The sequence below is a fragment of the Thamnophis elegans genome, chromosome 15, assembly GCF_009769535.1.
Source record: "Thamnophis elegans isolate rThaEle1 chromosome 15, rThaEle1.pri, whole genome shotgun sequence".
NCBI classification, from domain to species: domain Eukaryota; kingdom Metazoa; phylum Chordata; class Lepidosauria; order Squamata; family Colubridae; genus Thamnophis; species Thamnophis elegans.
The window spans coordinates 46,228,211-46,250,310 of NC_045555.1; the positions used below are offsets into that span (position 1 = coordinate 46,228,211).

General features: G+C 42.6%; 1 protein-coding gene across 1 annotated transcript in view; it reads left to right on the forward strand.

The window, feature by feature from the left end:
• Window positions 1–22,100, forward strand: part of MYOF (myoferlin) — a 122,326-nt gene that overhangs the window by 59,906 nt on the left and 40,320 nt on the right. The window contains exons 19-28 of the mRNA XM_032231969.1: window positions 999–1,115; window positions 1,964–2,141; window positions 3,510–3,634; window positions 4,774–4,880; window positions 9,035–9,227; window positions 9,954–10,109; window positions 12,321–12,452; window positions 18,238–18,401; window positions 20,647–20,761; window positions 21,358–21,463. Coding sequence (XP_032087860.1) covers window positions 999–1,115; window positions 1,964–2,141; window positions 3,510–3,634; window positions 4,774–4,880; window positions 9,035–9,227; window positions 9,954–10,109; window positions 12,321–12,452; window positions 18,238–18,401; window positions 20,647–20,761; window positions 21,358–21,463 — 1,393 coding nt within the window. The remainder of the gene's footprint in view (window positions 1–998; window positions 1,116–1,963; window positions 2,142–3,509; window positions 3,635–4,773; window positions 4,881–9,034; window positions 9,228–9,953; window positions 10,110–12,320; window positions 12,453–18,237; window positions 18,402–20,646; window positions 20,762–21,357; window positions 21,464–22,100) is intronic.

Consider the following 22,100-nt stretch of genomic DNA (forward strand, 5'->3'; position numbering starts at 1 on the left):
TACAGTTAAAATATAGCTGGCAGCCAAGGAAATTGCAGTAATCCAGAGAGAACGACCCAAGCGATGGTGAAAAAGTCAATGTAAATATCTAAGGGCAAATATTTCAAGTGTGCATAGGAACGTGGAATATATCCTCCTATGCTAGAGAGAGAGACTCACTTATATGCACACACAATCTTGGTGCTTTGACAAGTTTCCACAAACAGCAGCTCAGGAGATAGTTACAACCCATAGCTGTTAACACCGTGACCCGTCAAAACCGCGGTCCACAAAAGCGCGCCCGATCAAAGCGCGTACGTGACGTCATCAGCAGCGCGACAAATAAAATTAAAAATAAATTAAATTAAAATTAAAATTAAATTAAAGCAAGCCGATTCACATAAAGGTAAGGGTTAGGTTTAGGGTTAGGGTTAGGGTTACGTTAAGCGTTAGGGTTAGGTTTAGGGTTAGGTTAAGGGTTAGCGTTAGGTTTAGGGTTAGGTTAAGGGTTAGGTTTAGGGTTAGGTTTAGGGTTAGGTTAAGGGTTAGGTTTAGGGTTAGGCTTAGGGTTAGGTTTAGGGTTAGGTTTGGGGGGGTTAGGTTTAGATTTACGCATTAATTTTAAGTTTACCGCTCACAGCGTGCCGTTTTCGTCACGCTGTGATGACGTCACGTACGCGCTTTCGTCGAGCACGCTTTAGTCTACCGCGGATTTGTGGTGGAACCATTAACACAACCAGGAGAAGAAAGTCATTTTTAAACAAACCAAAATTCAAGGCACTTTCAAACTTTGAAAGGCTCAAAAAAACCCTCCCATCTTACAACACCTGCTGAAATCTGTTTCCTTGGGTTCAGTAGCAAAAGCTGGAACGGCGCATTGTCAGTGTATCTTTATAAAGCAAAGAATTCTTTTACTCCGCTCTGTAGGATTCGATATGTCAATTGAAGAATACGGTGCTGTATTTGTAATGTAGAATATTGTGCTAACTGTACACTGAAGAAAACTGCTTGGGTTGTAGGAAGAAGGTGTCTCTTACAGAGGCAGAATCCTGGTTGAACTGTCTACGGTGCTCGATAGCAAGCCACACGCCAATAAAATCGAAACTATACCCAGCGATGATGTGTTAATTGTAGAGGTAAGTGGCGTTTTGTTTCTCGGTACACAACTGTCGTAGGAGGAAGCATCATCTAGCTCAGAGCTCTTCAATCTTGGCAACTTTAAGACTTGTGGACTTCAATTCTGAGAGTTGAAGTCCACAAGTCTTAAAGTTGCCACGTTTGGGACCCCTGAGCTAGCTGATCTTTCTAAAGCTTAGACACCATTAGAAAATCCCAAGGTATAAGCTTTTGTAAATTAGATTTGGACATTTTTAAAAAGAAAGTTTATGAAACCTACATGGTGCCCATTTCCCCGATAGGATAACTCTAGGCGGCTTCAGAACCTAAAGTGATAAACCTTGAATCGCACCCAGAAGACAACCGGCAACCAGTGCAGGCCGCCTAAAAGGGGTGTAACATGGGAGCACCTAGGTGCCCCCATGATAACCCGCGCAGCCGCATTCTGGACCAGTTGAAGCCTCCGGGTGCTCTTCAAGGGCAGCCCCATGTAGAGAGCGTTACAGTAGTCCAGGCGAGAAAGGACGAGGGCATGAGAGACTGTGCACAGATTTAGATTTATATACCACTTCACAGTCCTTTATAGCCCTCTCTAAGTGGTTTACATAGTCAGCATATTCTCCCCAACAATCTGGGTCCTCATTCTATGGACCTTGGAAGGATAGAAGGCTGAGTCCACCTTGAGCCGATTAGAATCAAACTCCTGGCAGCGAGCATTGAGTTAGCCTGCAATACTGCACTCTAACCACTAGGCCTAAGCAAATATGTTATCCTGCTACAGATAACAATTAATCCATTAAAACTTTAGGGTAAACGTCAGTAAACTTACTTAAATATAAGTAAACCAACGTGTTTGTTGATCCTCTAGAAATACCAGCGCAGAAGAAAATACAGTCTCTGTGCCGTGTTTCATTCTGCCACCATGTTGCAAGATATTGGGGAGCCCATCCAGTTTGAAGTTAGCATTGGCAATTATGGCAATAAATTTGACAACACCTGTAAACCATTGGCATCGACCACCCAGTACAGCCGGCCCATATTTGATGGTGAGTACTGCAGTTGGGGATCCTACCCTATTTAAAGAGGAAATATTTTTTTACATTTTGTTATATAAATCAGAGCTATGGTTAAAAAAGCAGGTAAATGTTTTGATGACACAGTTTTGGCTACCATCTTGACTTTTTTTACTCCACCCCTAAATTGTATGAAATCTCAATATCTCTCTCTATCTTCCTCTCCCTCCCTTCTCTCTCTTCCCTCTTCTCTTTCTCCCTCCCTCCCTCCCTTCCCCCTCTCCGTTTGATAACTTCATTATTTGCTTCCAATTTTTAACCTACAAAATTAGTACTAGCACTTAGATAACCTTAGCTGATCTTGAAAAGAGCTTGCAGGTCAAATTTAAATGCTTTAATTAGGCTGGTGTTTCTTTAACCCCGCATCTTAAAGATGTGTGGATTTCAACTTTTAGCTCAGGGACCAGTTATTTTGTCTCAGCCCAACATAACTTGTGGGCAGAGGTGGTATTCAGCAGGTTCTGACCAGTTCTGGAGAACCGAGAGTGGAAATTTTGAGTAGTTTGGAGAACCACTAAATACCACCTCTGATTGGCCCCACCCCAGAGGTGGGTTCCTACCAGTTCGCACCTATTCGGTAGAACCGGTTCGTCAAATCTACCGAACTGGTTGGAAGAGGTTCCACCAGTGGACCCAGAAAGCAGGCCACACCTACAGAAGAGGTTCCCAAAAAATTTTTGAAACCCACCACTGCCACACACACACACAGACAGACAGACAGACAGACTGACAGAGAGAGAGAGAGAGAGAGAAAGAAAGGAAGAAATAAATAAAGAAAAAAGAAAGAAAAAAGAAAGAAAGAAAAAGAGTGAGAGAGAGATGAAAGAAAGAAAAAGAAAAAAGGGACAGAGAGACAAAAGGAAGGAAAAGAGAGAGAGAGAGAGAAAGCAAGTAAACACATGACCTGCAAGCCACTCCCATCAGGTCACATGGCCGGCAAGCCACTCCCACAAAGGAGGCCACACCCACAGAGTAGGTTCCAAAAAATTTTGAAACCCACCACTGCCCCATTCCCATCTATTGTCTGCCTCCCAAGTCCCAGATTGGGAGGATATGGGGATTTTGTAGTAACCTTCCACCAGAATGGGGTGGGAATGGCTATTTTACGGTATCCTTCCCCTGCCACGCCCACCAAGCCATGCCACGCCCACCAAGCCACGCCCACAGAAGCGAAGTAAAAAAATTTGAATCCCACCACTGCTTGTGGGGGTTTATTCTGGGGAAAAACTTGAGAAAGAAATGCTGTGTATGTATATTACTTTGAGCTCCTTTGAGAAAAGGTGGAATATAAATCTCATGAAATAAATAAATGACTATTCATCTATCAATGTTTCATCTCAGGAAACTATTATTATTATTTACCATGGGGAAACACAAAGCCAGTAGTAACATTGACTTCCTACTGGGAGGATATAAGTCACAGATTGGATCCTTTAAACTTGATTCTTGCCATGATAGTAAAATTGGTAAGTAGCCTGGAACTATTTAAATCAATTATTATTATTAACTATTTAATGTTAATGCATGCACTATGAATTTCCAGCATTAGATTTATATATCCAGTTTCTCAGAATAGGCTGGTCATGTAGCATCTTTAGCTTTATGGGGAGTCTGTTACCTCTAAAATAACTATGCTATCCCCCAGTTAAATTATTACAATTTCACAATATATCACTATACATAAGAATGCCAAAATTCTAACAGAGATTTTGTGATATTTCAGAGTTTTCATTAGTATAAATCAGAGGTGGGTTCCTACCAGTTCGCACCTATTCGGTAGAACCGGTTCGGCAAATCTACCGAACCGGTTAGAAGAGGTTCCACCAGTGGACCCGGAAAGCAGACCACACCTACAGAAGAGGTTCCAAAATTTTTTGAAACCCACCACTGGTATAAATCATAGACATCTTGTAAGATTTCAGGCAAGGGGAAAATCATTGAAGGTCTTAAATGTTACTGACTTCTGTCCTACATAGAGATGTACACCGTGGCACGACAAAACCGCGCTCGACTAAACCGCGCCCGATTAAACCGCGTCGCTGATGTCATCAACAGGGCGACAACAGCGAGCGCGGAGAAAGAAGGGCGCTTTAAATAGCGCTTTGAAAGCAAGCCAATCCAACTTAAGGTAAGGGTTAGGTTTAGGGTTAGGTTTAGGGTTAGGTTTAGGGTTAGGTTAAGGGTTAGGGTTAGGTTTAGGGTTAGGTTAAGGGTTAGGATTAGGTTTAGCGTTAGGTTAAGGGTTAGGTTTAGGGTTAGATTAAGGGTTAGGTTTAGGGTTAGGTTTAGGGTTAGGTTAAGGGTTAGGTTTAGGGTTAGGTTTAGGATTAGGATTAGGTTTAGGGGGTTAGGTTTAGGTTTAGGGGTTAATTTTAGGTTTAGCGTTTACAACGTGCTTTTTTCTCCGCGCTGTTGTCGCGCTGTGATGATGTCAGCTACGCGGTTTCGTCAAGCGCCCTTTAGTCGAACGCGGTTTTGTGGTGGAACCGATGTACACAATGTTTGTAATAAACTTGAATAACTACGATAGATGTCTTTCCAAAGTCGTTTTGGTGAATTATAAAAATGAAGCTGGCATTGGCTATTCAATTCTTTCCCTTCCTAGCAAGAAAACCTAACAGCTTTAAAATCAGGAATACAAACAAAGATGGCAGATAATCAGTTGACAAATATACGGTTGAAGCTGATCGATGAACTTATAGAGGACCTAAGGTAAGTTGTCCTGTATCTTTCTTCTCTGTGGCTGCCTCAAAATTAAGATTGCTCGGAATTCCTGTACTTGAGAGCCAGTTTCGACTAGTGATTAAAGTGCTGGCTTAGAAACCAGAAGATTATGAATTATAATCCTGCCTTAGGCACGAAAGCCAACTGGATGACTCTGGGCCAATCATTGGAGACTGTGAGTTCCAATCCTTCTTTATACATGAAACCTGGCTACGTGATTCTGGGCCAAACAATCTGTCATGAAAAAGGACATCCCCTCAAAAATTACATTATAGGTGTCAAGAGAGGACCATTCCAATGTTGAGATACAACTGAGCACTTACTATGCTTAAGCAATGTGCTAGATATTTGGAAGCGCAACTAGATCAATGTTTCCTACCCAGACAAATGTACTACCTATATTTTCCCTTTTAAGTCAGCAAGATACTCCAAGGACAACAACTGTTCTTGAAGATATATGTAAAGAAAAATAAATCTTGGCAAACAAAATGAAGGCTTCACCCTCTCTCCCACCAAACTTTTAGATGTGAGCAGGATCAAACCCAGTTCATCTCTGCCTAATTCTATGAGGCCCAAATTGATAGCAATAGCAATAGCAGTTAGACTTATATACCGCTTCATAGGGCTTTCAGCCCTCTCTAAGCGGTTTACAGAGTCAGCATATTGCCCCCAACAACAATCCGGGTCCTCATTTTACCCACCTCGGAAGGATGGAAGGCTGAGTCAACCTCGAGCCGGTGAGATTTGAACAGCCCAACTGCAGAACTGCAGTCAGCTGAAGTAGCCTGCAGTGCTGCATTTAACCACTGCGCCACCTCGGCTCTGTGGTATCGGCTCTGTGGGAGTATCAATTTGAGTATCTCAAATTGATACTCCCTGCCTCAGACAAAGGCCCCTACGATTTCACCAAAGTATAGACCCCTTCTCACTAGCTCACAGCATAACACAAGGGCAATCCTTATTACGAGGACCCAGATTGTTGTTGGGGGCAATATGCTGACTCTGTAAACCGCTTAGAGAGGTCTGAAAGCCCTATGAAGCGGTATATAAGTCTAACTATTGCTATTACAAACTAGAGAAACTCCAACGTCCCATCCTCCATCAGCTGATGATCTCAACATTATGGAGTCGATGCTCTCTGAACCTGGTTGTTTTTGAAAACTAGACTTGGTTTCCATCTCAGTTTACAAGTTTTCAATTTGGTTGAGAACAATAAAGGATCAAGAACTCCACAGTTCGGCCCGGGGCTACAAATATCTTCTATTGCGACCTCAACGTCCAATCCTATCTCTTTTGCAATGAACTTCCTCACTTCTGCTGCCTGCTGACGGGCCTATTTTGCTTAACCGTAGTACTATCCCAGTTACTGGGACTGCCAAGAGCCGAGGTGGCGCAGTGGTTAGGGTGCAGTACTGCAGGCCACTTCAGCTGACTGTTATCTGCAGTTCAGCGGTTCTAATCTCACTGGCTCAAGGTTGACTCTCAGCCTTCCATCCTTCCAAGGTGGGTGAAATGAGGACCCAGACTGTGGGGGCGATATGCTGACTCTGTAAACCGCTTAGAGAGGGCTGAAAGCCCTATGAAGCGGTATATAAGTCTAACTGCTATTGCTATTGCCTAGATTCCCAAATTGGTCTGCAAATCCCTAGGATGTTCCATCTTGTAGCCTTCAACTTCTATAAACATGTTTGCTTCTCCATTATTTAGGAACTTTCTTGCAAAGCAGGCACCAAAAGAACTTATTAAACTTGGTTCTCCTCAGTGTTGTGCTCCTTATTCAGACTGAATGGAGAAAGACAAATACAATTCTCTCCATCCTCCTCCACCCCTCACAACCACAGCCTTATGAGTTAGGATTGTGTTCTTGTGGAGTAGACTTTATCAGATCCACAGCTCATGGCCTGTTATTCTGTACACCTGCTTTATAACTTCCTATCTGGCAAAGTACCCAGATAATTCTGACATTTTGTGTACAATGTCTGTTTATAACATTAACGTGATTTCATTTCCTTGAATGTGCCTAATTATGCAGTACTGTTCCTAAAACGAGACAAACCCAGATCACCTCATTTCGCCTCTACTTATAATTAAAACTTGCCTTATTTTATTTAGAATAGCAACTATTTATTTTGATTTTTGGTTATTGTAGAATCCTGGTCAGTGCTTGTAATAAAGATTCAAATTAATAAAGAGAGGAACTTGACTGATTCCTATTGGTTCCAAGTGGCTGTAAATATAATTGTATCCACTACTTTTTTTCTATAGAAAAGTCAATGTTCAGTTGACTCAGTTTCATGTTTAATGAATGAAGTATATAATAATAATAAATAATAAATAATGGTCTCTTGTGACGAGCCGAAGGACAGAGAGTGGAAGTGTGACCTTCCTCCCATATTTGGGCATACCGGGGGTTGTAAAAGAAATCTAATAAATATATGTATGTATGTATGTATGTATGTATGTATGTATGTATGTATGTATTTAGAGTCACAACCCCTGGTATGCCCCAAATATGGGAGGAAGTTCACTACTTCCATTCTCTGTCTATCGGCTCATCACAAGAGACCATCCAGACAGAAATCCAATATTTTTACTGTTGCCTTTGCTACATTTGTGTTGTATTTGTGCTGATAAATAAATAAAGGGAGACTAGTATAGATCTATTTCAAGCTATTTAGCTCTCGTCAGCTAGCCATACCCTTACTGGGATTCGAACCTGTGCTGTATTGCATCTTAGGCAGATGTGTTAACCACTAAGCGACAGAGTTCTTATCCTTATCAGCTGAGCCAGGGAATAGGTATGTATTTAGAGTCACAACCCCTGGTATGCCCCAAATATGGGAGGAATGTAATATATATATAGTATTATATTTATTATATTATATTATTTTATATTATATTATATTATATTATATTATATTATATTATATTATATTATATTATATTATATTAATTATATTATATTATATTATATTATATTATATTATATTATATTATATTATATTATATTATATTATATTATATTATATATATTATATTAATTATATTATATTATATTATATTATATTATATTATATTATTATATTATTATATTATATTATATTATATTATATTATATTATATTATATTATATTATATTATATTATATTATATCATATCATATCATATCATATCATATCATATCATATCATATCATATCATATCATATCATTATATTTATATATTATTATATTATATTATATTATATTATATTAATTATATTATAGTATATTATATTATATTATAGTATAGTATATTATATTATAGTATATTATAGTATATTATATATATTATTATATATATTATATTATAATATTATATTATAATATTATATTATATTTATTATATATTATATTATTATATTATATTATATTATATTATATTATATTATATTATAGTATATATAGTATATTTATTATAGTATATTATAGTATATTATATTATAGTATAGTATATTATATTTATTATATCATTATATTATATTATATTATATTATATTATATTATATTATATTATATTATATTATATTATATTATATTATATTATATTATATATATTATATTATATTATATTATATTATATTATATTATATTATATTATATTATATTATATTATATTATATTATATTATATTATATTATATTATATTATATTATATTATATTATATTATATTATATTTATTATATTATATTATATTATATTTATTATATTTATTATATTATTATAGTATAGTATAATTATATTATAATTATGATACATTTTTAAATGTTCAGTTGCCTGAGTTTCATGTTTAATGAATAAAAGATAATAATAACAATAAAAAATAATAATAGCAACAACAACAACAATAATAATAATATAGTTGAGGTTTATACACTTTTTATTTTCACATCTATGTTCATGCATTTTTATTTTGAGAATCTTCCCCAACAAAAGGAAAATGATTTTCTTCATTGTGCCAATCATAAATCCTGCTGTTTTTGAGAACAGGGGCATTACTACGTTGCATTAGTTTGTGGTGATTTTTATGGCGATTTTTACGACCTTCTAAGTATTTGCTGATTGAGATTTAATTGCTAAAAATTACTGGCATTTCCTTTCAGTAAGGAGCTGCCTCGCTTGGAAGGCAAGCAGAATGTCACCGTCCTTGACACACAGATCCTCAAATTGCGGACAAAGTCCCTCCGTCAGATTCAGGAAGCAGCAATTAGACTCAGGGATGAACCCGTGGATGTAAAGGCCATTCTGCCGGACATCGAAGATTGGCTGGACAAATTAATACAACTAACTGAAGAGGTGAATGAATTGTTAGCGATGGGGGGGGGGTTGTTTGCACACACACAAACATACACACACTCACTTACTTACTTGGGCACCCATGGGCAAAGGACAACACATGCATCATGATCCCATGACGTAAATGTCACGACTTACCAACTTATCTCAACTGCCACGATGCTGCTAACATAATGGTGTCATTTGTACATTGATGTCATGAGCCGTAAGGACATCATTTTGACGTAATTGTGGCTTATACAGACGGTGCCGCTGATGCATGCGTTTATTGTAAATGTGAGCGGCGTTTATAAATGTACAGTATACGGCGGTTTTGCCAGCTCCGCTCCAAGAGCCGAGGTGGCGCAGTGGTTAGGGTGCAGTACTGCAGTCCACTTCAGCTGACTGCTATCTGCAGTTCGGCGGTTCAAATCTCACCGGCTCAAGGTTGACTCAGCCTTCCATCCTTCCAAGGTGGGTGAAATGAGGACCCAGACTGTGGGGGCAATATTCTGACTCTGTAAACCGCTTAGAGAGGGCTGAAAGCCCTATGAAGCAGTATATAAGTCTAACTGCTATTGCTATTGCTATTTTATCTGACGTTGAAAATAGGTTGGCCTAGGAAGCACTTTCGAATGGGGCTGTTCTCTGAGGAGGCATTTCCAAGGAAGTCTACAAATATAATGTCAGATATTAGCAAGACTAATCAAGCTATTTCATTTCTCTCTTCTTCATTGTAAACAAAAGCCACAGAACAGTATGCCTGACGTGTTTATATGGATGATCCGGGGAGAGAAGCGGCTGGCCTACGCACGTGTTCCTTCTCATGAGATTTTTCATTCAACTACATGTCCTGAAGCATCTGGCAGATATTGTGGGAAAACTCGGACTGTCTTTTTAAAGGTACCATTAATTCCATGCATGCATCATCGTGGCTGGTCCGCCAGTCATTTCTAAACCAGGTTTGCCCCGGCATTTGGTGAATGCAACTTTTAAATCACTAGACATTTCCTGGTATCTTCTGTCAGTGAATTAAAGTAAATACAGCAATTTTTCTAAATCTGGTAGAAATCCAGTGCAGCTGAAGGATACAAGATTTGAGAAAACTGAAGCAAAGATTTCAGTTGGCACAATATACCAGTGACGTGCGGTGAGGTTTATGGCTGGTGAGGCAGCAATTTTTTTAGACTTGTGGACTTCAACTCCCAGAATTCCACAGCCAGGCATGCTCAGTTCCGATTTAAAGTGACAGCATTTGTTTTTCTCCTTTGCTAAATAAGTTTCCTTCTTTCTTTTTCTTCTCCCTTCCCCTCCTTCCTCCCTCTCTCCCTCCCTCCCCCCTCTCTCAAACACACACACACAAAATTGCAGCAGGATTCAGAAAAATTAGGTTTTCCTCCTTAGGAATGCGGCAGGAGAACAATGTGCCTCATCTAGTCTGACTTTTTATGATCACTCGAGCAGAGTTAAGCAAGGGTTAAAAGCCGAAAAATTCCTGACGTAGGTGAGGCACGTCGTTCTCTTGCTTCCTCCTGTAGAGGGCGCTTTTTAGAGGCTTTTTTAAGCAGTTAAGCACTAAGCAGAGTCATCCATGGTGACTCGGGCAGCAACTAGCTCAGCCTGACCTCAGCTCTTGCCTTTTTCCTTTTATATTTTTTTTTTCTTTTCATGATGACAGTGGTGAGGCCCTGCCTCCCCTGACTGCACATCCCTGCAATATACCCCTTTGTAGCGAAGTCTGTTTGCTTCAGTTAACTGTATTTTTTATTTGTTTGTTTGTTTGCATCCCGCCTTTATTATTTTTACACATAACTCAAGCCTTCCTCCTGCTATTTGCTCCACCACAGCGACCCTGTGAGGTCGGTTGGGCTGAGAAAGAATGACTGGCCCAAAGCCGCCTAGCTGGCTTTCATGGTTCAAGTGGGACTTGAATTCTTAGTTATTTCTGTAATTAACGATACGATCACTATGGAAATAGGTTGGCAATGTCCTCCAGATAACGATGGTATTTTAGCACAGTGTGAACCCCAATATTAATAAGGTGACCAGACGCCCCGCTTTTGGCGGGACAGTCACGGTTTTTCAAAATTTGTCCCGTGTCCCTTTCTTCCTTCCTTCGCCTCCCTCCCCTTTCCATCCTGTAAACTGTTCAGAGAGGGCTGTAAAAGCACCATTTACAGCCCTCTTTTTCTGTTTTTTACAGCTCAGGTGCCCCGAGGCGCCCTCCCTCTCCCCCGGTCAATGGTGTCCCGCTTTACCTATCTTAAAATCTGGTCACTTTAAGTATTAACCACCTCTATTGCCAACTCCCATTACTAAAAACTAAGATTGGGAAGGGCACTCCTCCTGTTGTTGATGGGTCTGTTAGATCATTAACCAATCTTGTATTCAATCACTCCTCTCAAGATTATTTGCTGTCATTACATTTTTCAGGGCTGATCCTTTGCACCCTAGAGGAGAAATTCAGAAAAATAGCTTAAGCAAAACTAAGCAAAACTGGCCCCTGTGTTTTTCTGTTTTTGTGTTTTGTGTTTTAATTTGTGTTTTTTAAACTCTGAAGCAGAGGTAGAAAGCCTGTGACTTCTTGTTTCCATCTCCCTGGCCAGCCTTACTGGCTGAGGCTGATAAGGGTGTCAGTCCAGCAATATTTGGAAGACCACCCCTGTTATAAAAGTCCGGAAGTAAGACTAAAACATGTTTCCAATTTCAATTCAGACGAAAACGATGTTTCACTAGTTAGGGTGCCTCAACATAACAATGCTGATCTTCAAGCTGCTTATAGCAAGGAAATATTAGCAGTGATTACAATCTCCATTCTCGGAATTCGGTTGTGGCAAAGCATTGTAGGCTGGCCATTGGGATTGGAAAAACAGGAAATAGATTAACCATCTGGCTCTCTTCGCTTCCTCTTAAGTCAAATCAAGGACAAGTTTATACTTCGAACATCTCTGTTTTTCGTTTTCTGCTTTTTTTTTTTTGGAAGTAGCCTCTGATAGAAAAAGCACAAGCTACACTGCGGGGCACAAGTCCTGGAAATCTGTACTGTATGTCTTATATTGTGATGAAGACACATTGGAAATGACTTTTCTCTCTCTTTCTTAAAACATACTCTAGTACCCACAAGACAAAAGCAACAATGTCAAAATACCAGCACAGCTGCGAATCAATTTTTGGCTCGGCTTGAGTGCAGTCGACAAAAAATTCAATAGCTTTGCAGAAGGAGCATTCAGTGTCTTTGCTGAAATGGTACGTGCCTATTCATTACTCTGTCGTTAATCTGGGACGTTGAGGTTTGGCCCTTATGCTAATATTCTGAAATCAGGCTTCAGGATTGTTTTTTCTTGTTCTTCTTTCTCAAGTCGAGTTCGAGTTTCGAGTTTCATTTTATTTATATGCCGCCCTATTCCCGGCGGGACTCAGGGCGGCGCACAAACCCAAGGAGGGGAAGGGAAAAACACAAAATGTTTGAATGTTTGAATGTTTATTTCATTTGTATGCTGCCCTTTCCCCCCGAAGGGGGACTCAGGACGGCTCACAACTCAAACCAGGGAAGGGGGATACAGACAAATTAACAACAACACAAAACAATACATAATTTAAAAACATGCAACAATCATACCATTCGAGATAGGGGCAACGGTTCTTTAGCCCCAGGCCTGTCGGAACAGCCAGGTTTTAAGGGCTTTGCGGAAGGCCTGGAGGGTGGTGAGGGTGTGAATCTCCACGGGGAGCTCGTTCCAGAGGGTCGGAGCAGCCACAGAGAAGGCCCTCCTCCGGGTAGTCGCCAGTCGACACTGGCCGGCGGATGGAATTCGGAGGAGGCCTAGTCTGTGGGATCTAATCGGTCTGGTGGAGGTAATTGGCAGCAGGCGGTCTCTCAAGTACCCAGGTCCAAAAACTACAAAAGTACAGGGCATTCAAAAACAACCAACAGCCACATGATTCGAGAGGGGAAGGGAACTCATCGACCCCAGGCCTGCCGACACAGCCAGGTTTTAACGGCTTTTCGGAAGGCCTGGAGAGAGGTGAGGGTCCGAATCTCTGCGGGGAGCTCGTTCCAAAGGGCCGGAGCAGCCACAGAGAAGGCCCTTCCCCGGGTAGTGGCCAGATGACATTGGCTGGTAGACGGAACCCGGAGGAGGCCCACTCTGTGTGATCTAATGGGTCTTTGGGAGGTAATTGGCAGCAGGCGGTCTCTCAAGTCTCCTCAGGACTTGAAAATGAAAGAAAATTTTGCTTCTGTAATGTGTTATACAGCTCCTGTTCGTTTTAGTGGAACGTGCTTGGGACACACGTACAGTGGCTTCTGCCCAAGACTAATCAAATCAATAGTGCAACTACTTGTTCAAGGGCAAATCTTAATCTTTAGCTTCATTAGTTAATAGGTCTATCACTGGTTTTGCACATTGCCATCTAAAAACATGAAAAATGTGCTGTTTTGCATTCCCCTACTTATTCTTTTGGCGGGACCGCCTCCTGCCACATACCTCCCAACGGCCGATAAGATCTCACAGGATGAGCCTTCTCCGGGTGCCGTCGACCGGACAATGCCGGCTGGCGACCCCTCGGGGAAGGGCCTTCTCTGTAGCTGCTCCAGCCCTGTGGAACGATCTACCCGCAGAGATCCGGACCCTTCCCACTCTTTCGGCCTTCCGAAAGGCCACTAAAACCTGGCTATTCCGGTAGGCCTGGGGCTGTTGACCTCATGAATGAGGTCCAGCCCCACCTAGATTGAGTGTATGGTGTGTTGCTTTTTAAATCTGTTTCTCTTTCCCTATTTTTTAACTTTTTACCTTTTTAGTCTTGTACTTTGTAAGCCGCCCGGAGTCCTTCAGGATTGGGTGGCATATAAATTCATTCAATTTGCAATTTGCAATTTACTTTTGTAATAGTTGCCTTGAGTGCCCATGAATATAAAAGTAGAAAATAAAGTGATAAACCGCAAAAGACATAACAGCTTCATAGCTTTGCACAATATAACCTTTCCCAGTATTTTTTTTTTTAATCAAAGGCCTTATTTCAAGCTGCTACAGCCCAAAGCTTGGTTATGAAGGTAGCAGGTGCTTCAGTTCAGATAGCTGCACCTGTTATGCATGGCAGGTAAATATTTTGCGGTTGGAGGCTACACTTTTGGGGGGGGGAACATGCACTAATATTACCAGGGGGACGCGGTGGCTCAGTGGCTAAGACCCTGAGCTTATGGATCAGAAAAGTCAGCAGTTCGGTGGTTCGAATCCCTAGTGCCGCGTAACGGAGTGAGCTCCCGTTACTTGTCCCAGCTTCTGCCAACCTAGCAGTTCGACAGCATGTTAAAAACGCAAGTAGAAAAATAGGAACCACCTTTGGTGGGAAGGTAAACAGCGTTCCATGCGCCTTTGGCATTTAGTCATGCCAGCCACATGACCACGGAGACGCCTTCGGACAGCGCTGGCTCTTCGGCTTTGAAACGGAGATGAGCACCGCCCCCTAGAGTCGGGGACGACTAGCACATATGCGCAAGGGGAACCTTTACCTTTACTTTTAATATCACTAGCGAGGCTGCGTCTGAAACATCAGCACGTTTTCAGAAGGATAAGCAGAATTGGTCCTGGACATAAATTCCTTTCTCCCCCAAATTAAGCAACATTTCCTATGGATTCAGAGAAAAGATCTAAAGGGACAGTTTTATAGGGCACAGAAACTTGCTATAGGGATCTGTAGGCCATATAGGTGGGTTATATTTGGATTCACTGTTGTCGTTACAGAGATTGGTGAATGTGCTCAAATCTTCATTTAGCAATAGCAATAGCAGTTAAACTTATATACCGCTTCATAGGGCTTTCAGCCCTCTCTAAGCGGTTTACAGAGTCAGCATATCGCCCCCAACAACAATCCAGGTCCTCATTTCACCCACCTCGGAAGGATGGAAGGCTGAGTCAACCTTGAGCCCGTGAGATTCGAACCGCCGAACTGCAGATAGCAGTCAGCTGAAGTGGCTGCAGTACAGCACTCTAACCACTGCGCCACCTAGGCTCTCTGTAGTGCTAAAGCCTGTCCTTAGCTAAAGCTCTACAAAGGTTCCCATGGCTTTAAACTCATTTAAACATTGCTCAATCTTTATTTGAGAGGCCAGCCAGCTCCATCCTTGCCTCCTTCCATGATCTTCATGAATTTTTAGCTAATTCCAGTAGTTTTATCTTTGAAATAGTTTTAGGGCTTCTCTTGACATTACTCACAAACCTGTGATGAACACAACGGGATCTTAGTGAAGCCCATGAATATTATTAGGAGATTTGATTTGATTTGATTTGATTTGTTTATTTATAGGCCGCCCTTTTCCCTGAGGGGACTCAGGGCGGCTTACAATCAAAAAAGGGAAGGGGAGTGTAGGACAATACCAAAAAGAGATGTGCACAAAGTAAATTAGACAGTAAAACTCAACATTCACTCAGCATTCGGGAGGGGCGAAAATAAGATTATCCCCAGGCCTGACGGGCTAGCCAGTTCTTGAGGGCTGTGCGGAAGGCCTGGACGGTGGTGAGGGTACGAATCTCCACGGGGAGATTGTTCCATAGTGTCGGAGCCGCAACAGAGAAGGCTCTCCTCCGAGTAGTCGCCAGTCGGCATTGACTGGCGGATGGGATACGGAGGAGGCCAACTCTATGCGATCTGATGGGACGCAGGGAGGTAATTGGCAGAAGGCGGTCTCTCAAATAGCCAGATCCACTACCATGGAGCGATTTATAGGTGGTGAGTAAGACCTTGAAGTGCACCCGGAGACCAACAGGTAGCCAGTGCAGCTCACGGAGGATCGGTGTTATGTGGGCGAACCGTGGTGCGCCCACGATCACTCGCGCGGCCGCATTCTGGACTAGCTGAAGTCTTCGGATGCTCTTCAAGGGCAGCCCCATGTAGAGCACATTACAGTATTCCAGCCTAGAGATCACAAGGGCTCGAGTGACTGTTGTGAAGGCCTCCCGATTCAGGTAGGGCCGCAACTGGCGCACCAGGCGAACCTGGGCAAATGCCCCCCTGGTCACAGCTGAGAGATGGTGGTCAAAAGTTAGCTGTGAATCCAGGAGGACTCCCAAGTTGCGGGCCCTTTCTGAGGGGTATAAATTTTGCCCCCCCAGCCTGAGTGATGGTATGTTGGTCAAATTTTTGGGAGGGAAACACAACAGCCACTCGGTCTTGTCTGGGTTGAGTATCAGCTTGTTTGCTCTCATCCAGTCTTTAACGGCTTCCAGTCCCCGGTTCATCACGTCCACCGCTTCATTGAGTTGGCACGGGGCGGACAGATACAACTGTGTATCGTCCGCATATTGGTGGTATTTTATCCCGTGCCTTCGGATGATCTCGCCCAGCGGTTTCATGTAAATGTTAAATAGTAGGGGGGATAGGACCGACCCCTGCGGCACCCCATAGGTTAGGGGCCTCAGGGACGATCTCTGCCCCCCCACTAACACCGACTGCGACCTGTCCGAGAGATAGGAGGAGAACCACTGCAAGACAGTGCCGCCCACCCCTATCTCCCGCAGTCGTCGCAGAAGGATACCATGGTCGATGGTATCGAAAGCCGCTGAGAGGTCCAGGAGAACTAGGATGGAAGCATGGCCTCCATCCCTAGCTCTCCAGAGATCATCAGTCAATGCGACCAAAGCGGTTTCTGTGCTGTAACCGGGTCTGAAGCCAGACTGGAAGGGGTCAAGATAGTTAGCTTCCTCCAAGGTACGCTGAAGCTGGAGAGCCACCACCTTCTCAACAACCTTCCCTACAAAGGGGAGGTTGGAGACTGGACGATAGTTATTAAGAACAGCTGGATCCAGAGACGGCTTCTTCAGGAGGGGTCTTACCACCGCTGTCTTGAGATCTTCAAACAGTTTGTAAGGTGATGAGAGAAAGTTTGGAAGAAAGGTGTGCTTTTATGTTAAAAGAAAAAAGATACGGTATATCCTCCCAACGGCCGGTGAGATCCCACAGGGTGGGCCTCCTTCAGATGCCGTCAGCCAGACAATGTCGGCTGGCGGCTCCCCGGAGGAGAGCCTTCTCTGTGGCTGCCCCGACCCTTTGGAACGAACTACCCCCAGAAATCCGGACCTTACCCACTCTCATGGCCTTCAGAAAAGCTGTCAAGACCTGGCTTTTCTGGCAGGCCTGGGGCTGTTGACCTCATTGTTGAGGTCCAGCCCCGATTGAAATGAATGTATCTGTGTTGTTTTTAACTTGTCTATTTTATTTTATTTTATTTCCCCTGCTGCCCGGAGTCCTCCGGGATTGGGCGGCCTATAAATAAAATTAAACTTGAAACTTGAAAGTTGAAGATCCTTGAGCATTGACGTATAAACCTGAACATTTTTTGGCCCGGGGAATGGGTGTAATACTTGATGTGGATATCTTTTCCGTGTGGGCAGAAAAATACCAAGATCTGTTTTTGACAACTAGGAGTTTAGATTTCATTAGGGAGAAGGATGTGACAAGATGAAGAAGAACCTGGAGACAGTGGTGAAATTCAATTTTTTTACTAGTGGTTCTGTGGGCGTGGCTTGGTGGGCGTGGCAGGAGAAGGATACGGCAAGATCTCCATTCCCACCCTACTCTGGGGCCAGCCAGAGGTGGCATTTGCCAGTTCTCCGAGCTGCTCAAAATTTCCGCTACCGGTTCTCTGAGTTACTCAAAAGTTCCGCTACCGGTTCTCTGAGTTACTCAAAAATTCCGCTACCGGTTCTCCAGAACCTGTCAGAACCTGCTGGATTTCACCCCTGCCTGGAGACTCCATGGAATTATTTGTTTATTAAATGGATGTACTACCCATCTCATCTAGATGGAGATTATGGAGTAAAGCAGGAAGTGTTTGCATAGGGTTTTCTGCTTGAAAAGGTTCCTTCCAACTCTGTTATTCTGTTCTGTCCTGGGAAAGGCTGGAGTGATGATTATAAACTGAGTATAAAGAAGTTTTTAGACATGTGCCTGACTTTTTGTTCTGATGGCTTTGGAATGCTGACAGGGAAGAGATTCGTTTTTCTAAAGTTGCATTTACTTTTTTTGGTAACAGTATGAAAACCAGGTTCTTATGTTTGGAAAGTGGGGAACCAGAGGGCTTGTTGGACGCCACAAGTTTTCGGATGTCACAGGAAAAATCAAACTGAAAAGAGAATACTTTTTGCCTCCCAAAGGATGGGAGTGGGAAGACGAGTGGTTCGTCGATCCTGAAAGAAGGTGAGATTTTGTCTTTGTTTCTCATAAAAGGGGTGGGGAACCTTATGTAATTTCCATGGGAGGAAATCTCATAAATTTAGCAGGAAGAAAGGAAGGCAGGAAAATGCTAACTCCTGCTCAAAAGCAGTTCTGTTAAGATCTCCTGCATAAACCTGTTTATGCCAAGGGGAAGGTAACATAAAGGCTTCCTTAAATTATGAATGTTGAGGAAAGGGATGACGGGTGCAAGCTTGTTTTGACACTTCTGGGGAAGCCAACAAGGGTTTATTGCATCCCTGGGAGAAATAACTATGCTATTTTAAGGGCCCCTCAAAGATTTGTTTTTTTAGTTATTTTATTTTATTTTATTTATTTTTTCTGTGTAAATATGTTTTATTTTCCATTTCATTTCGTACAATCACATGTATACTGTGCATAACCGGGGCATATAACATTGAACAATAAACACAGCCCTCCCTCTTGTCGACAATACCCCCCAAAATACAAACCCAATATACCACCTTGACCCACCATACACCCTCTTTCGCCCCCCTCCAACTTTCGTTCTTCCTTCCAACATTCCCCTCTACTTCCCTACTTCCCCTCCCCCTCTATCACTCCTCTCTCCCAATACACTCCCTCCCTTCATTCTCCTCCTCCCTCCAGTCCTCTCTCCCACCCTCTCTACCCCTCTTTCTTCTTTCCCTCTACTCCTCCCTTCGGTGTATTTCTATTGTCTATCAATATATTCAGCTATTTTTACACTAAAATTAAAGAGCCACAGTATACAAGTGCAATCATGTTACTTTAGGATCTAACACATACTATATTTCCCCCCTCCCCCCCCTCCCCCCTAAGACCCCACCTCCCTTCCCCCCCCCCCCGACTTCCCAGAGCCCGTACACGGTATAGCTTTTTAACAAACACAGTCTAAAATATATTAAAACAAAGGAGATTAAAGAAAAAGAAAAAAAAAAGAAAGTCAATAAGATCTCTACGTTGGACTCAGCTTCTTGCTATTACCCAAACTTTAAGCAAAGATTAAGATTTGTAAAGATTTGTAGAGGCAAATTTAAGTTTCAATGGGGCAGAAAAGGACCTTGTCTGAAACCCAAGTAATCTTCAGAATCTAACTTGGCTAACAGACCAGTCTTACTGAAATCTCAGCTATCAGCTGTTGTGGCCCGGCAGGAGCCGTTGGCCACCAGGTGGCGACAGAGCATTGGATCAGAGGGAGTGTTCAGGGAAACACTTGGGAGTGGTTGCAGGATGCACCCCATCGAAGGGTTACTCGACGGAAGGAACAACTGAGTACTTACAGGAGAGGATTGCGAGCAGCTGTTGCTCATTGGGATCCTCTCCTGAGTATAAAAGAGACTGCTGGAGCCACGCCCTGGTGGCAGAAGTCAACGTTCCGTTCCCGTTCTAGTGATTGTTCTTGTTCGTGTGCACAAACCGAGAGAATCCAACTTGGATAAGTGGTTTTGAGATAAGAGAAGCCGGGTTTGCATTTTGTTATGAGTTATAGGACTTTCTGCCGGAGCTAATTATCTTTGTTTATTTGGGCTTGCAGCCAACAAGAGCCGGGACTGATTAAAAGAAACCTTTTGAGTTACGTGGCTTTTGGCCAAGTTCAGAAAAATTAAAAATAGCTACAATAGCCGTGACCCGTCAAAACCGCGTTCCACAAAAGCGCGGTCGACGAAATCGCGTATGTGACGTCATCACAACGCGACGAAAAAGATCAAAAAATTGAAATAAAAATTAAATTACAGCAAGCCGATTCACATAAAGGTAACGGTTAGGTTAAGGGTTAGGGTTAGGGTTAGGTTAAGGGTTAGGGTTAGGGTTAGAGCGTTAGCGTTACGTTTAGCTTTAGGTTAAGGGTTAGCGTTAGGTTTTTCATTACGTTAAGGGTTAGGTTTAGGGTTAGGTTTAGGGTTAGGTTAAGGGTTAGGTTTAGGGTTAGGTTGGGGGGGGTTAGGGGAAGGTTTTAGCTTTATTTTTACATTTTTCGATCTTTTTCGTCACGCTGTGGTGACGTCACATACGCGCTTTCGTCGACCGCAATTTTGTCATCCGCGATTTTGTGGTAGAACCACAATAGCTTTATATTAATTAAAAATAGATCATATAAATTTTTTTAAAACCCTTGTAAAAGCCTTTTGAAAAGAACCATGCTCTCAGGTTTATACTATAGGATAGTGTCTTTTGTTGAACATCCCCTGTTACCTAATGGTTTGAAGTCTTCCTTCTGGCTCCACAGCTTGCTGACAGAAGCAGACGCTGGCCATACTGAATTCACTGATGAAGTATATCAAAATGAGAGCCGTTATCCTGGAGGAGAATGGAAGGCAGCTGAAGATCAGTATACAGATGTGGTAAGAGCTGCTTCTAATGGCTTAGCAATTTTAAGTGCGGCAGATTTTTTTCCCAGGTATGGCTGACTTAATGTGTTTGGGGTGTGTGTGTGAGAGAGAGAGAGGGAGGGAGAGAGGGAGGGAGAGAGAGAGGGAGGGAGAGGGAGAGAGAGAGAGATCGAGAGAGAGAGTGAGTGAGAGTGAGAGAGTGAGAGAGAGAGAGAGAGAGATAGAGAGAGAGAGAGAGAGAGAGAGAGAGAGAGAGAGAGAGAGAGAGAGAGAGAGAGAGAGAGAAGCCACTTGATGAGGACCTACCTGGAATTTCTAAGCAATGTCTTTCCAACCCCATAAGAGCCATGATTGTGAAGTGGTTAGAATGCAGTACTGCAGGCTAATTCGGCTGACTGCCAACTGTTCAGCGGTTCGAATCTCACCAGGCTCAAGGTTGACTCAGCCTTCCATCCTTCCGAGGCGGATGAAATGAGACCCAGATTGTTGGGGGCAATGTGGTGACTCTGTGAATCGCTTAGAGAGGGCTGTTAAAGCACTGTGAAGTGGTATATAATTCTGCTAAATGTGAACATAATTCTCAGTATGCTTCTTTCTATCTTTCAAAGAATGGAGAGAAAGCCCCTCCACCGGGTGAAATAACTTGTCCTCCTGGCTGGGTGTGGGACGATGATGCTTGGATATATGACATCAACAGAGCAGTGGATGAAAAAGGCAAGTATTAGCACTTTCAGCCTACATTCAAATGTGAGTGTAACCAATCTTATGAATTTTGGCTTATGAGAAAAGGTTGGCAAACTGTAGGCTGTGTGTTGTGGCTCAGCAGGAGCCTTTGGAGCTGCCATCAGCCTCTGACCGCGAGGGGCCCTATGACTCAGGCCTAAAGGAGGCGGAGGGCCCTGGACAGGGTTCTGACTCCGAGCAGGGCTCAGAGAGACTAGTTGGTCCCCAGGTAACGACTGAGCCTTGGATCAGTGGGGACGAGACAAGAGAGGCTGACACAGAAACACTCCTGTGAGTTGTTTCGGGATGCACGCAGGAGAAGGGCTGACCGACGTCAGGAACAATTGAGGACTCACAGGAGATGATAGCGAGCAGCTGTTGCTCGTTAGGATCTCCTCCTGCGGATAAAAGACTGATGGTGCCACGCCCTGGTGGCAGAAGTCAACGTTCCGTTTCTGTTCTAGTCAACGTTCTCCGTTCGTGTGCAACCATTGAGAAAAGCACTTGGATAAGTGAACTTGATTTATATAATCCCGTTTTCCATCAAGAAAAGCACTTGGATAAGTGACTTGATTTATATAATCCTGTTTTCCATCGAGAAAAGCACTTGGATAAGTGACTTGATTTA